At 49.5% G+C, this 14,500-nt stretch overlaps 1 protein-coding gene across 1 annotated transcript in view; it reads left to right on the top strand.

Annotated features, from left to right (window-relative positions):
- ST8SIA5 (ST8 alpha-N-acetyl-neuraminide alpha-2,8-sialyltransferase 5) overlaps positions 1–14,500 on the top strand; it is a 104,513-nt gene that overhangs the window by 30,439 nt on the left and 59,574 nt on the right. The window contains exon 3 of the mRNA XM_048504317.1: positions 13,477–13,569. Within this exon, the coding sequence (XP_048360274.1) occupies positions 13,477–13,569 (93 nt within the window). The remainder of the gene's footprint in view (positions 1–13,476; positions 13,570–14,500) is intronic.

The following is a 14,500-nucleotide window of genomic DNA, read 5'->3' as shown; positions in this document are numbered from 1 at the left end:
TCTTCGCCGATTCCCCTTTCATCTTCGAATCCCTTGAAAGGCTCTCTAAGCTCGTAGTAGAAATCAGCCTGTCTCCTGGCTGAAGGAGGGAAACAAAAAGCTCTGCGCGCTTTGCAGGAGGAAGAGCCCGGCGTTTCGACCTCTCATCTCCCTCGATTCCCTGCCAGACGTCTTCTACCAGATCTTGCCAGGGATTGAGGGAGTTTCACGCTGGCAACGTAAGCGGAAAGGCTGCTCCGGTCGACCGCAGGAAACCTTCCAGCTCGCTGCTTTAGCGGCAGACATGGTCACTGATGCAAGATGGAAGAGAACGAGGCTTCCCGGCAGCAGACGGCTGCCGGATTGAGCCCTGGCATTGGTTGGCCTCGAAGTTCCAGCAGTCGGTCACGTTAGCAGCTCATCTGAGTCGCAGAACAGCAGAACTGGTGAGCTGGAGGAATCCTAGAAGGTCATTTGGTTTCGGCGCACGGCAGTAGCAGTGAGGTTATTGCCAAATTTTTTTTTGCGAGCAGCAGTGGCGTAGGAGGTTAAGAGCTCGTGTATCTAACCTGGAGGAACCGGGTTTGATTCTCCGCTCTGCCGCCTGAGCTGTGGAGGCTTATCTGGGGAATTCAGATTAGCCTGTACACTCCCACACATGCCAGCTGGGTGACCCTGGGCTAGTCACAGCTTCTCGGAGCTCTCTCAGCCCCACCTACCTCATAGGGTGTTTGCTGTGAGGGGGGAAGGGCAAGGAGTTTGTCAGCCCCTTTGAGTCTCCTACAGGAGAGAAAGGGGGGATGTAAATCCAAACTCCTCCTCCTCCTCCTCCTCCTTCTCCTTCTTCTTCTTTGTTCCTTGGTAAGATTCTTTCCTACAGAAACATAATGTTTCTCTTACAGGACGACATATTTAAGCGGGTTCTTCTTCTTTTTTAATAAGAGAATATTTGTGAGCAGCTGGAAAATAAGTCCAAGAGAGTTGGTACAGATGCTTTAAACAAAAATCCAGCCAAGGCATCTACAGCGTTCATGAATACCAGCATTCCCATCTATGTAAATCATGAGCCACGTACAACGTTTATGACATAAAACCTAAAAATTTTTTTCTGGCTTTACCGTCACTGAAGTGAGCGACCACATCTCTCCATATTGCCCGAATAGATCGCTCATCGGAGGTGAATCTTCTGGAAATCCCCAGCCCAAAGGATGCCCGGCTGGCCTCAACAAAGACCAGGGCCTTTTTGGTCCTGGCCCCTACCTGATGGAACAAGCGGAGATCAACGGGCCCTGTGGGATTTTAATGAGTTCCACAGGGCCTGCCAGACGGAGCTGTTCCGCCAGACTTTTCCATCCGGCCAGCCACAGAGTGGCTTTCTCCAGGAGGTGGAACCAGCCATGAAATGGTTAACTCAGCAGATCTCCAGTAGTCCATCGGAATACCTGTATCTAGCCACTGAAAACTCCCTGAAAACACTTGGCAGGTGCCAGAAAAGGTGTTGATTGGTGATATGGTGCCCCTGGGCATCCGGTTGGAGACCTCTGAATTACCGTGTTTCCCCGAAAATAAAGACAGGGTCTGATATTAATTCTTGCTCCCAAAAATGTGTTAGGGCAGTGGTGGCGAACCTTTGGCACTCCAGATGTTATGGACTACAATTCCCATCAGCCCCTACAATTGGCCATGCTGGTAGGGGCTGATGGGAATTGTAGTCCATAACATCTGGAGTGCCAAAGGTTCACCACCACGGGGTTAGGGCTTATTTTCAGGGGATGTCTTATTTTTCCCCCATGATTTTGCGCCCCCAACGTGACCAGATCATCTGCTCCGGGAAATCTGTAACTAGGACTTATTTGTGGAGTAGGGCTTATATTTCAAGCATCCTCCAAAAATCCTGAAAAATCATGCTAGGGCTTATTTTCGGGATAGGTCTTATTTTTGGGGAAACAGGGTAGGAGAGTAAGTAAAGTAAAGTTTCCCCTTCAGTCGTGTCCGACCCTGGGGTACCACTGCAATTTGTGATTTCATAGGCAAGCCTCTTTTGTGGGGTAGTTTGCCATTGCTTTCCCCGACTATTCTTTACCCCCTAGCTATGAGCTAGGTCAGTGATGGCGAACCTTTTCGAGACCGAGTGCCCAAACTGCAACCCCAAACCCACTTATTTATCTCAAAGTGCCAACATGGCAATTTAACCTGAATACTAAGGTTTTAGTTTAGAAAAAACGGTTGGCTCTGAGGTGTGCGTTACTCGGGAGTAAGCTTGGTGGTAGTCAGTGGCTTTGCTTTGAAGCAACCATGCAACTCTTCCAACTGGTGAATCATGACCCTAAGAGGGTTTACTCAGAAGTAAGCCCCATTGCCAGCAACCGAGCTTACTACCAAGTAAAGGATCGCGCTTTAGTTCTTCGCATGAAAATCAGTGGGGTTTAACAGTGCTTAACAGGGTTACCTACACTGCTTCCCCAAACCTTGGTCTTAGGTTTAATGCTAATAATCGAGCCCAGAGGCCCAGGCCAGCCTAGATGTGTGGGGGTGGGGGGGCGACTCTGCGCGTGCCCACAGAAACGGCTCTGAGTGCCACCTCTGGCACCCATGCCATAGGTTCGCCACCACTGAGCTAGGTACTCATTTACCGACCAAGGAATGGATGGATGACTGAGTTGAGCATGAGCCAGCTGCCAGGATATCTGACCCACAGAGGACTCGAACTCCTGACCGCGTGAGTGGCAGTGCAAGCACTTAACCACTACGCCACGTGGCTCCTAGGAGAGTTAGCAGCCTGGAAATCTCCAATTCAGACATTCTCAAAATCGCAGGTATGTTCTCTGACTGCAAGAAAAGGCACGGCACTTTGCACTGTGCAACCCATCTGGGCATCCATAACACAGTCTTGAAATGCTCCATACCCTTTAGGAAGATATTCTTCACATCATAAATATTCTTAGTGGCAGCAGGCACCTGGCAGGTGATATTAGGCGTTGCTTTATCCACCATATTGTGTCCTTGCCAGCCAACTGGTAAATTTCCAATACCAGTCACAGCGGCGCTCCCGTCTGGTTGTCAGTTCAACAAGCAACCCGACGCCCCATTTATTCACCCTTCCCAGTATCAATGCCCTACCAGGTGAGACTTAGGGAGCTGGGTATGTTTAGTTTGGAGAAGAGAAGGTTAAGAGGTGACATGATGGACATGTTTAGATGTTTGAAGGAATGTCATGTTGGTGAGGGAGCAAGCTTGCTTTCTGCTTCTCCAGAGACCAGGAGTAATGGGTTCAAGGCAGAGGTGGGATCCAGCAGGTTCTCACCAGTTCCCGAGAGTGGGTTACTAATTATTTGTGTGTGCAGAGAGGGGGTTACTAATTGGGTCTGCTTTTCCGTTAGAAATTCCATTAGGTCCAAAAATCCTAAAGTCCGGTTGTTTGCTATGTGGCTGGTTAGCGAAGGTAGAAAACGGGATCATTCTCCCTGTTGGGCTGTTTTAAAAACATGTTTTAGAACAACTAGACATAAGAACAGTTTTTTCCCGAATGCCATCACTCTGTTAAACAAATAATTCCCTCGATAATGTCAAACTATTTATTATATATTTATTATATAATTACTGCACTACTTTTTTCATCATTCCTATTACCCATCTCCTCCCAATTATGACTGTATGACTATAGCCTGTGCTGACATTTCATTTTATTTTATGATTTTACATTTTATGTTTTTATTACTATTGATTGTTTCCTGATTGCTTACTAGACCTATATGACAATCATTAAGTGCTGTACCTTATGATTCTTGACAAATGTATTTTCTTTTATGTACACTGAGAGCATATGCACCGGAGACAAATTCCTTGTGTGTCCAATCACACTTGGCCAATAAAGATTCTATTCTATTCTATTCTAGAAATATGGTCAAGTTCCTTGTTTAAGGAAAGTCTCCTTCTTTTGATTTCTAGAAACAAAATTAAGTATTTGAAAGTATTCAGTATTTGACAGGCAGTCAATTAGAGGAGAAGTAGTTGTTTCTGTTGGCAGTAGACGATAGGACTTGCTATAATGAGTTTAAATTATGGACAGAAGGATACCAGCTGGAAATTAGGAACTTTTTTTTACAGTAAGAGTTTTTTACAGTAACAGAGAAATTATTAACGCCCCGCCCCCGGAATGCCTGGCCACGCCCCCGTCGTGCCCCGCCCAGCCCCATTGGCGCTATGCCACTGTTTGAATCCCACCACCATGGGAACCTGTTACTAAAATTTTTGGATCCCACCACTGGTTCAAGGTGAAGGAGAAGAAGAAGAAGAAGAAGAAGAAGAGGAGGAGGAGGAGGAGGAGTAGTAGTTTGGATTTATATCCCCCCTTTCTCTCCTGCAGGAGACTCAAAGGGGCTGACAATCTCCTTGCCCTTCCCCCCTCACAACAAACACCCTGTGAGGTGGGTGGGGCTGAGAGAGCTCCGAGAAGCTGTGACTAGCCCAAGGTCACCCAGCTGGCGTGTGTGGGAGTGTACAGGCTAATCTGAATTCCCCAGATAAGCCTCCACAGCTCAGGCGGCAGAGCGGGGAATCAAACCCGGTTCCTCCAGATTAGATACACAAGCTCTTAACCTCCTATGCCACTGCTGCTCCCTAAACATAAATTCCACCTAAACATCAGGAAAAACTTCGTGACAGTAAGGGCTTTTCGACAGGAATGCACTACCGCGGAGTGTGGTGGAGTCTCCTCCTTTGGGGGTTTTTCAACAGGCTAGATGGCCATCTGTCAGGAGTGCTTTGATTATGTATTCCTGCATTGTAGGGGGTTGGACTTGATGGCCCTGGGGCTCTCTTCCAACTCTATGATTCTGTGATCTTCCCGATGGCCAGTGTCTGCGCTGGTCATGCCTGTGGGCGGGGCTGTGACCTGATACCTTTAACCTTTTGTAGTCATCTTGTGAAAAGACTTCCCCCTCCTCCAGCTTACGAAAACTGGCTCAGGGCGGAAGAGCTGCAAGTCTCTCTCTGGCCTATTTCAGGACTGAAGATGACTCGGGAACAGGACGACCGACTTGTGCACCGTCCAACTGTTGATCCGTTCAGCGTCACCCAATCTGGCTGGCAGCTGTCGGTGCCGGTCTCAGCCCCTGAAAAACCCTTGAACTGGAGGTCCTGGGGAGAGAACCTGGGAGGCTTTGCAAGTCCAGTGAACCTGTGATGGATGAGATTTCTGCTGTGGGTCATCCTCTTAGCCATAGGTGTCAAACTCACGGCCCTCCAGATGTTATGGACTACACGGCCCCTCACGGCCCTCCAGATGTTATGGACTACACGGGCCCTCACGGCCCTCCAGATGTGATGGACTACACTGCCCTCACGGCCCTCCAGATGTTATGGACTACAGGGCCCTCACGGCCCTCCAGATGTTATGGACTACAGGGCCCTCACGGCCCTCCAGATGTTATGGACTACATGGCCCCTCACGGCCCTCCAGATGTTATGGACTACACGGCCCCTCACGGCCCTCCAGATGTTATGGACTACAGGGGGCCCGCGGCCCTCCAGATGTTATGGACTACACGGGGCCTCGTGGCCCTCCAGATGTGATGGACTACAGGGCCCTCACGGCCCTCCAGATGTTATGGACTACAGGGCCCTCACAGCCCTCCAGATGTTATGGACTACAGGGCCCCTCACGGCCCTCCAGATGTTATGGACTACAGTTCCCATCATCCCCTGCCGGGGGATGACGGGAACTAGAGTCCATAACATCTAGAGGGCCGTGAGTTTGACACCTGTGCTCTTAGCTGAATGTGACTTGGCAGCCCTTTACTGCAGGCCCCCACAGGTTCCGTCATCCCCCCTCTTGCTGCCTGCCTGGCATTTGGGGTCAACGGTGGAGTATTTGCTTGGCCTTCAGAATGGCCCAAGTTTGTTTGTTTGTTTGTTTAATTTGTACACCACCCTCCCCCGAGGGGCTCAGAGCCGGTGTCCAGCAATCAATCCCCACTAATTAAGGAACCATAAATTGCATAAATTACATAGATTTCAGATGGCATCAGAAGTTCCCCCCCTCCCCCTTCCTTGCGCCCGATGTTTATTATATAGCAAGTTTTCGATGTTACCCCGGCTGGCCGAATGCCTGGCGGAACAGGTCCGTTTTGCAGGCCCCGCAGAAACTCTGTATGTCCCGCAGGGCCCTGATCTCTGGGAGCCTGTTCCACCAAGTTGGGGCCAGGGCTGTAAAGGCCCTGGCCCTTGTAGAGGCCAGCCGGATTGCTTTGGGGCCATCCAAGTTCCACCCACTTAAAAGGGCCAGGCAGTAATATGAAGAAGAAGAAGAAGAAGAGTTTGGATTTATATCCCCCCTTTCTCTCCTGCAGGAGACTCAAAGGGGCTTACAATCTCCTTTCCCTTCCCCCTCACAACAAACACCCTGTGAGGTGGGTGGGGCTGAGAGAGCTCAGAAGAACTGTGACTCACCCAAGGTCACCCAGCTGGCGTGTGTTGGAGTGCACAAGCTAATCTGGTTCCCCAGATAAACCTCCACAGCTCAAGCGGCAGAGCTGGGAATCAAACCCGGTTCCTCCAGATCAGAGTGCACCTGCTCTTAGCCACTTTGTCACTTCACTGCTGGAAGATCTCAGCCTGGGCTGAATCATCACACAGCGGCTTCGGGTCTCCATGTGAGATCAAGGGCCAGCGAGATCTCGGTCTTTGTAATTAAGATAAAGACATTTAAACCCAAGGTTAAGTAGAATCAAGGCCATACCACCGAATAATCCCTGCACCAGTGATAATGAAAGAAAATCTAAAACGCCTTTATTGAATACCAAGTAAAAGAATAGCAAGTAAAAAGAAAATCCTAATCTTTAGAAGAGTTCAGATTTATATCCCCCTTTTCTGTCCTGTAAGGGGTTCACAATTTCCTTTCCCTTCCCCCCTCCCTCCACAACAAACACCCTGTGAGATGGGTGGGGCTGAGAGAGCTCCGAAGAACTGTGAGGTCACCCAGGGTCACCCAGCCGGCGTGTGTTGGAATGCACAAGCTAATCTGGTTCACCAGGTAAGCCTCCACAGTTCAAGTGGCAGAGCGGGAAATCAAACCTGGTTCTCCAGATTAGAGTGCACCTGCTCTTAACCACTACACCACGCTGGCTCTCTATCCATATTAATATACATCACTAACGGAGTATTCACCGCTGAGAAATTATTACCCATGAGAAAATAAAATCAATTTCTAATTCTCTTCCTACATTAAAAATCCCCCCTCCCCCCCAAATCTCATTAAATACAGAGAAGAAGCAACACGGAAAGTATACTTTCGGGGAGGTATTATTTAACTTGTGCATTCAAACTATACAAAATTCCGTTTCTAAACTAGTTTTTTTCTGCACACCGCCTGTGATTCGAAACCGGAAGTTGGTATGCAGGGCTTTCTGGTTTTTTGGTAGATGATTAATGGTTTCCATGCCTCTGCATATAAATCCTATTTTTGGTTTCTCAGCAAGGGTGATAGTTTATCCCAGTGATTCTCAACCAGGGTTCCGTGGTACCCTGGGGTACCGTGAGCACGTCCCAGGGGTACCATGACAATGCTACTGCCTGCCCCGCCCCCACCGGAATCAAATGGACTTTGAAGGGGAGGGGGTGGAAGCTTCATGGGCTCCCTTTAAACAACACTGAAAAACAGCATTGTTTTATTTGCCTAAATTCGGTGTGGATTGGGGGGGGGTAGATTTAAACGGAGCTCTCCCTTTAAATCCCCCCAATCCATGTCGAATTTAGGCAAACAAACAACGTGGCTGTCAAGGCTGCTTTCCCTCCCCTCCCCCTGCTTGCCACTCCCCCCACGTACAGGCCAAAAACGGAAAAAAACCTAAAAAATGCAAAAAAAAAAATCAAATGAACCTCAGGGGTACCCTGAGATATGAAGAGCCAGGTCAAGGGTACCACGATGTCGAAAAGGTTGGGAAGCACTGGTTTATCCATTTGAGCAAAGATGAGTAGTTTTAGTAACCAATAAAATAATAATAGTGACGAAAGAAAAGAGCAGGTTGACTCCCCAGAAAGCAAGGAATCATGCTTCGCGAGCGGCTGTTTTGCATGCAGAAGGTTGCGGATTCAAATCCTGACCTCTGCTTCGGACTCTGGAGAACCACGACCAACCTGAGTAGACAAGGGCAAGAGTTGGTTTTTGTACCCAGCTTTTGTCTAAGGTGTGTCAAAGGGTTTACAAGCTCCTTTCCCTTCCGCTCCCCACAACAGACACCTCACGAGGTAGGTGGGGCTGAGAGAGTTCTGAGAGAACTGCGACCAGCCCAACATTCCAGCAGGCTTCGTGTGGAGGAGTGGGGAAGCAAATCCAGCTCACCAGATTAGAGCCTGCCGCTCATGTGGAGGAGTGCGGGAACAAATCCAGTTCTCCAGATTAGAGTCTGCCTCTAAGAACATAAGAACAAGCCAGCTGGATCAGACCAGAGTCCATCTAGTCCAGCTCTCTGCTACTCGCAGTGGCCCACCAGGTGCCCTTGGGAGCTCACCTGCAGGAGGTGAAAGCAATGGCCTTCTGCGGCTGTTGCTCCTGAGCACCTGGTCTGCTAAGGTGTTTGTAATCTCAGATCAAAGAGGATCAAGATTGGTAGCCATAAATCGACTTCTCCTCCATAAATCTGTCCAAGCCCCTTTTAAAGCTATCCAGGTGAGTGGCCATCACCACCTCCTGTGGCAGCATATTCCAAACACCAACCACACGTTGCGTGAAGAAGTGTTTCCTTTGATTAGTCCCAATTCTTCCCCCCAGCATTTTCAATGAATGCCCCCTGGTTCTAGTATTGTGAGAAAGAGAGAAAAATTTCTCTCTGTCGACATTTTCTACCCCTTGCATCATTTTATAGACTTCGATCATATCCCCCCTCAGACGTCTCCTCTCCTCTCTTGACCAATAAGCAACACGCATCTTATCGTCCAAGGGTTGTGGTCCAATTTAAAGCAGCCTCAATATTTTGTATGTCAGATATCCCCGAGATTAGCCATTTTCCAAAAAAAAAGAAGAAAATTCTGAAAAAGGGAAGCACAAAACAGACGTCAGGTTGCCTAGAGACATTGGCCAGAGAGGACAGTCTGGGACCCTTCTTTGCAAGCCGGTTCGTTTTCACTTTGGCCTGCAGTGAAACTCTAGCCCCGGACATACCGTGCTGTAAGCCTCTTGCGATGGAAACCATCCAGAGCGTCAGGCGTTCAGCAAGGTGACTTTGGAGCAGCAGGCAGAGAACATAATAACCGTGTTGCAACTGCTGAGGTTATGGCTTTGTTTTCATGCTGTTTTCTGCGTCCGCCTGCCGTGCTCGGCTATGGCAGCGAGCGGGCACCAACAGACCCTTGGCAGAAGGCGCCATCCAATCAGGAGTGAAGCTGAGCTATGTTCCTGACGCCCTCACCACTAATGGGCCTTTGGTTGAACGCTGGGAGGGGGGGGGGTGTTTGTGACTTTACAGCCAAACAAAACTCCGCTTAATGGAAAGGTCCAGATTGGCCCGAAATTGACTGTGGCGATGCGATCCAGCACACCTGGCGTTTTCCCCAAAGCCGGTTGGCGCGAACTTTGTTTTCTGTTTTATTTTTAGGCTTCTACTCCATCCTTTCCTGGCACTCTATACCATGCTGGCTCTATTGGTTTTCTGCAATTAAAGTACGGGAGCAAGGCCAATAGAAAAGGCTGCCAATCGTGCCCCAAAGTCCGCACCCGGTAGAGACCATTCGAACAGTTTTATGCCCAGATGTTTTTTTCTTAAGCGACTCCGCTATCGAGAATCGCTGCCGTTGGCTTGAACGTATCACCGGGGTAACGAACCCTGGTCGGTCGCCGCTTGGCTGAACGTTACGTCGATGCAGTAGGACCTGCGAAGACAAACTGGGCGGGCGGATTTCCTGCCTGCTATTCATTTGAGCAATTTCTGTCGCTTTGAAAGCTCGGTGCTGCAGCTGCAGGTAATTACAACATCTAGAAGAGGATTCAAAGGCGCCAGCGCTGCACTTTGCAGGGAAGGAAACACGCAGGGATTTTTTTTTTCCCCCAAGGGCAGTCCAGCCCGCTGCATCTTGGAAGGGAAAGGCCTTCCCGCACGTTGACAAGAAGTCCATTCAATCAGTCGCAAAGCGGCGGATTGGGAAAAAACTGAAAAAGGAAAGGGTGGTTCGTTAGCCCGGCGCTAATTAAACAGTGTCCTTCAGCACTTCCCTTTGAGATGTAATTTTTTCCCATAATAACAATATAAAAGCAGTTAAACAACCAGGAAAACAAAAGAGTTGATACAAAGAACGGAACTCAACTTCTCTACAACTCTGAATGTAGAGAGAGAGCCGACGGGGCGGAAGTTGATCAGCCAAAGATATTATCTGGTGTACTGGCACTACCGTTGTTATTTCTAAAAGATATTTTTGTACAAAATTGTGAAGCCCATGCAGAGTTACAACAGCCTAAACCCAGACAGATTTATATTGCACCGTAAATACACTGTTCTTCACCCTCGTGGAATGATGCTGTTGAAACAAAGTTCTCAGAATGAAGCCTAGTAGATTCCTAGAGCCAGCATGGTATAGTGATTAAGAACCGGTGGATTCTAATCTGGAGAACCGGGTTTGATTCCCCACTCCTCCCCCTGAGTGGCAGAGACTTATCTGGTGAACCAGATGTGTTTCTGCACTCCTACCTTCCTGCTGGGTGACCTTGGGCTAGTCACAGTTCTTCGGACCTCTCTCAGCCCCACCTGCCTCACAAGGTGTCTGTTGTGGGGAGAGGAAGAGAAAGGAGCTTGTAAGCCACCTTGAGCCTCTTTACAGGAGATAAAGGTGGGGTATAAATCCAAACTCTTCTTCTTCTTCTTCTTCTGAATTTTTATTTCCTAAAATTAGGGTTACTGACATCAGCAGGGTATAAAGGCCGCCGATTCCACCCTTCTAAGCAACCATTTTCTCGAGGGGAGCAGATGTCCGTAGTGGGGTTGCCAACTGCGTGTGGGGAAATCTGTGGAGATTTTGGGGGTGGAGCCTCAGGAGGACATGGTTCAGAGAGGGGAGGGACTTCCGTGTGACCTAACTCCATAGAGCCCGCCTCCCAAAGCTGCCATTTTGTCCAGGCGAACTGATCTCTGTCCTGGATATCCGATCTAGTGGCAGGAGGTCTCTAACAACAACCCAGAGGTTGGCCAACCTGCACTGAAGTCTGGAGTTGAGTTGCAATTCTGGGAGATCTCCTGGCTGGAGATAGGCAACCTTAACTGGAATGTTTATGCTGGATATTAAGCTCCTACAATGCAGGCTTGCATGTCCCCCTGCTGTCTCCCCTTATGGCCGCGTCCAGTTTTTTTGTTGACCTGACCATCTGGGTAAATAGAAAACGATCGACGGGGGAAACATCCCTGTGGTCTGGAAATCTGTATCTCCTCCTAGAATCTGCCGCGACTGCCTGAATTTCCTCTCCCCAGAGTCTCTTCCTGGCTTTCAGTGTTAATATCTGAGTCAGTTTTCTGAGCCCTCCTGACTCGCAGACCGGTGATGACCTGGGGAAATGTGAGCTGGATTCCTCTGGCCTCGGACTGGAAGGCAGCCTGGCCTGGGGGGCGGCAGATGTCAGCCTTCAAAATCCATCCATCCAAGCAACCTTGCATAACCTCCCTCCGCATCTTAAATAGGCCCTTGAGAGCCAGTGTAGTGTACTGGTTAGGGCAGGGATCTGCAACCTGCGGCTCTCCAGATGTTCATGGACTACAATTCCCATCAGCCCCTTGATTCCCAACAGCCAATTGACCATGCTGGCAGGGGCTGATGGGAATTGTAGTCCATGAGAGCTGCAGGTTGCAGACCCCTGGTTTAGGGTGTTGGACTACCATTTGGGAGATCCAGATTCAAATCCCTACTCTGCCATGGAACCTCACTGGGTGATCTTGGGGCAAGTCACGGATTCTCAAACTAACGTATAAAACTACAGCTTTGGTTAAAATGCTCCTCTGCATTTGTACATCCTGAGAAAAGTTAGTCTTTAAGCCCCTATTCCAGTGATGGTGAACCTATGGCACGGGTGCCAGAGGTGGCACTCAGAGCCCTCTCTGTGGGCACGCACACACAAAGGTTGTCATGTGGGGGGTGAAAAATCACCCCCCACACACACACATCTAGGCTGGCCTGGCCCTTGAACACGATGTGCGCGCACTGTGGTGAGCAGGGAGGACTCAGCTGGAGTAGGAGCCTGGTGCCCTGTTCCTTCCCAGGGAGGGCGTGCTGCTGCCCGAGGGGGGCTACAGGAGGGAGGGCAGAGATGCTGTAGGAGAGGCATGGGGAGTGAAGTGTGTGCCAAGGGCTTGCTGGAGGCTACAGCAGGCTGGCCCCTGCTTGAATGGATGGGGCGGAGGAAGAGGGAGCCAACCGTTTTTTTCTAAACTAAAACCTCAGCATTCAGGTTAAATTGCCGCGTTGGCCCTTTGTGATAAATAAGTGGGGTTTGGGTTGCAATTTGGGCACTCGGTCTCAAAAAGGTTCGCCATCACTGCCCTATTCCTTCATGACGTAGGGGAGAGGAAGAAATTAGGGGCCCGGTAGACATTGAATGACTGTTACGTTGGACATCTGAAGGCAGCGTGGGCATTTGAACAAAAGAGAGTGCCGTTTCCCGAGAGCCCCAGCGACACGGAAACAGGCAGAAATCCGGAGAACCAAAGAAGGACTTTTTACGCTGAAATCATAGGCCGATTACCCACTGGCGCTCTTGTGCGCGGTGGAAATGGAAGCGTGTTGGGGCGAGAAATCTGGTCTCAAAATACTTCCTCTTTGCGGAGCGCCGAGAGAGGAGGCACGTCAGGGCAACATTTCTTGTCCCGGTGCTCTTCCTCTCGCGCTGCCCATGCTTCTCCTATCCACGGGGGGAAGCAAGAGCACTTCTGGTGAGGGCGGGGAACGATTCGATGGGCAATTTGCTGGTGGTTCCTGGCCCCTCAACGATGCGACTGGCCTCCACTCGGGCCAGGACCTTCTCAGCCCTGGCCCCTGCCTGGTGGAACACTCTCCCTCCAGCTGTCCGGGCCCTGCGGGACCTTGGTGAATTCCGCAGGGCCTGTAAGACTGAGTTGTTCCGCCGGGCTTTTGGAGTGTCCAGTCGCTGAGAGGGCTCCCCTTTTATTCCTCCGGTTCGGAGCTCCCATGATCATCTATGGGACCCACTTTTTGTTTTGCTTCCCCCCTCTGGGAGGGTTTTAATTGGGGTATTGCGGGACGCCATCTTTGTTAACTTTATCGCTGTGTTTTAATCTCATTTTAATGGGGTTGTTTATATGGGTTATTGTACACTGTGTTGACGAAATTATGTTGTACACCGCTCAGAGCCCTTTGGGGGTAGAGCGGTATAAAAACCCATAAATAAATAAATAAAAACAAATAATCGGCCACACTGTTAACCACATGATAGCTTCCTGGGTCTGCACGCCAGGACGGGGTTGTAGATTTATTAACCTTTCAAAATCCCCTTTTCCCCTCCAGGTATTTTGAATTTTACGAAGGTCCCTTTGACTACAACTCCACGAAATGCCTGGAATTGAGACAAGACATCATCGAGGTCAAAGTGCTCTCCATGTAAGTAGCACCCAGCGTTTGGATCCCCTGACCGGTCCTCGCGTGCCAGTGGGGTGGATTCTCCTCCTTCCCCCCCGGTGGTGGGAGGTGCCGCCAAAAGTAGTGGGTGACCCTGTAGGGTTTTCAAGGCAAAAGACTAACGGAGTTGGCTTCCTGTTGCCTGTCTTTGGCCCCTTCCACACATGCGGAATAATGAACATAAGAACATAAGAACTAGCCTGCTGGATCAGACCAGAGTCCATCTAGTCCAGCACTCTGCTACTTGCAGTGGCCCACCAGGTGCCTTTGGGAGCTCACCTGCAGGATGGGAAAGCAATGGCTTTCTGCTGCTGCTGCTCCCGAGCACCTGGTCTGCTAAGGCATTTGCAGTCTCAGATCAAGGAGGATCAAGATTGGTAGCCATAGATCGACTTCCCGCACCAGGTCCTGGGTCCCACATAGAATTAGATCTAGGATCACCTCTTCCCTGGTTGGTTCTGCAACCATCTGCTCTAAGCCACAGTCATTCTGAGCCCAATAACGCACTTTCAATCCACTTTCAATGCACTTTTGCAGCTGGATTTCACTGCGGAGTGGCAAAATCCACCTGCAGACAATTGTGAAAGTGGATTGAAAGTGCATTATTCTGCAGGTGCGGAAGGGGCCAGAGATGGTTTGCCGTTGCCTGCCTCCGGGCCACAACCCTGGACTTCCTTGGTGGTCTCCCCTCCAAATACTAACCTTGGGTGACCTTGCTTAGCTTTTAAGGTCTAATGAGATTGGGTTAACCAGGGCCATCCGGGGCAGGGCACTTATGGCCTTAGAGTTACAAAAAAATTAGCATTTCAGTGCTTTAGGAACAAAATACACATTTCATCAAACGGATTCCATGAAAATGCAATTTTCCCTCTTTTATAATGATTCACCTTTTGCTTTGCAAAAGAAATATACT

Source organism: Sphaerodactylus townsendi, linkage group LG07 (assembly GCF_021028975.2).
Source record: "Sphaerodactylus townsendi isolate TG3544 linkage group LG07, MPM_Stown_v2.3, whole genome shotgun sequence".
Lineage (NCBI taxonomy): Eukaryota > Metazoa > Chordata > Lepidosauria > Squamata > Sphaerodactylidae > Sphaerodactylus > Sphaerodactylus townsendi.
The sequence above is the reverse complement of the archived record's forward strand: the minus strand, read 5'-3'. Positions and strand labels throughout refer to the sequence as shown.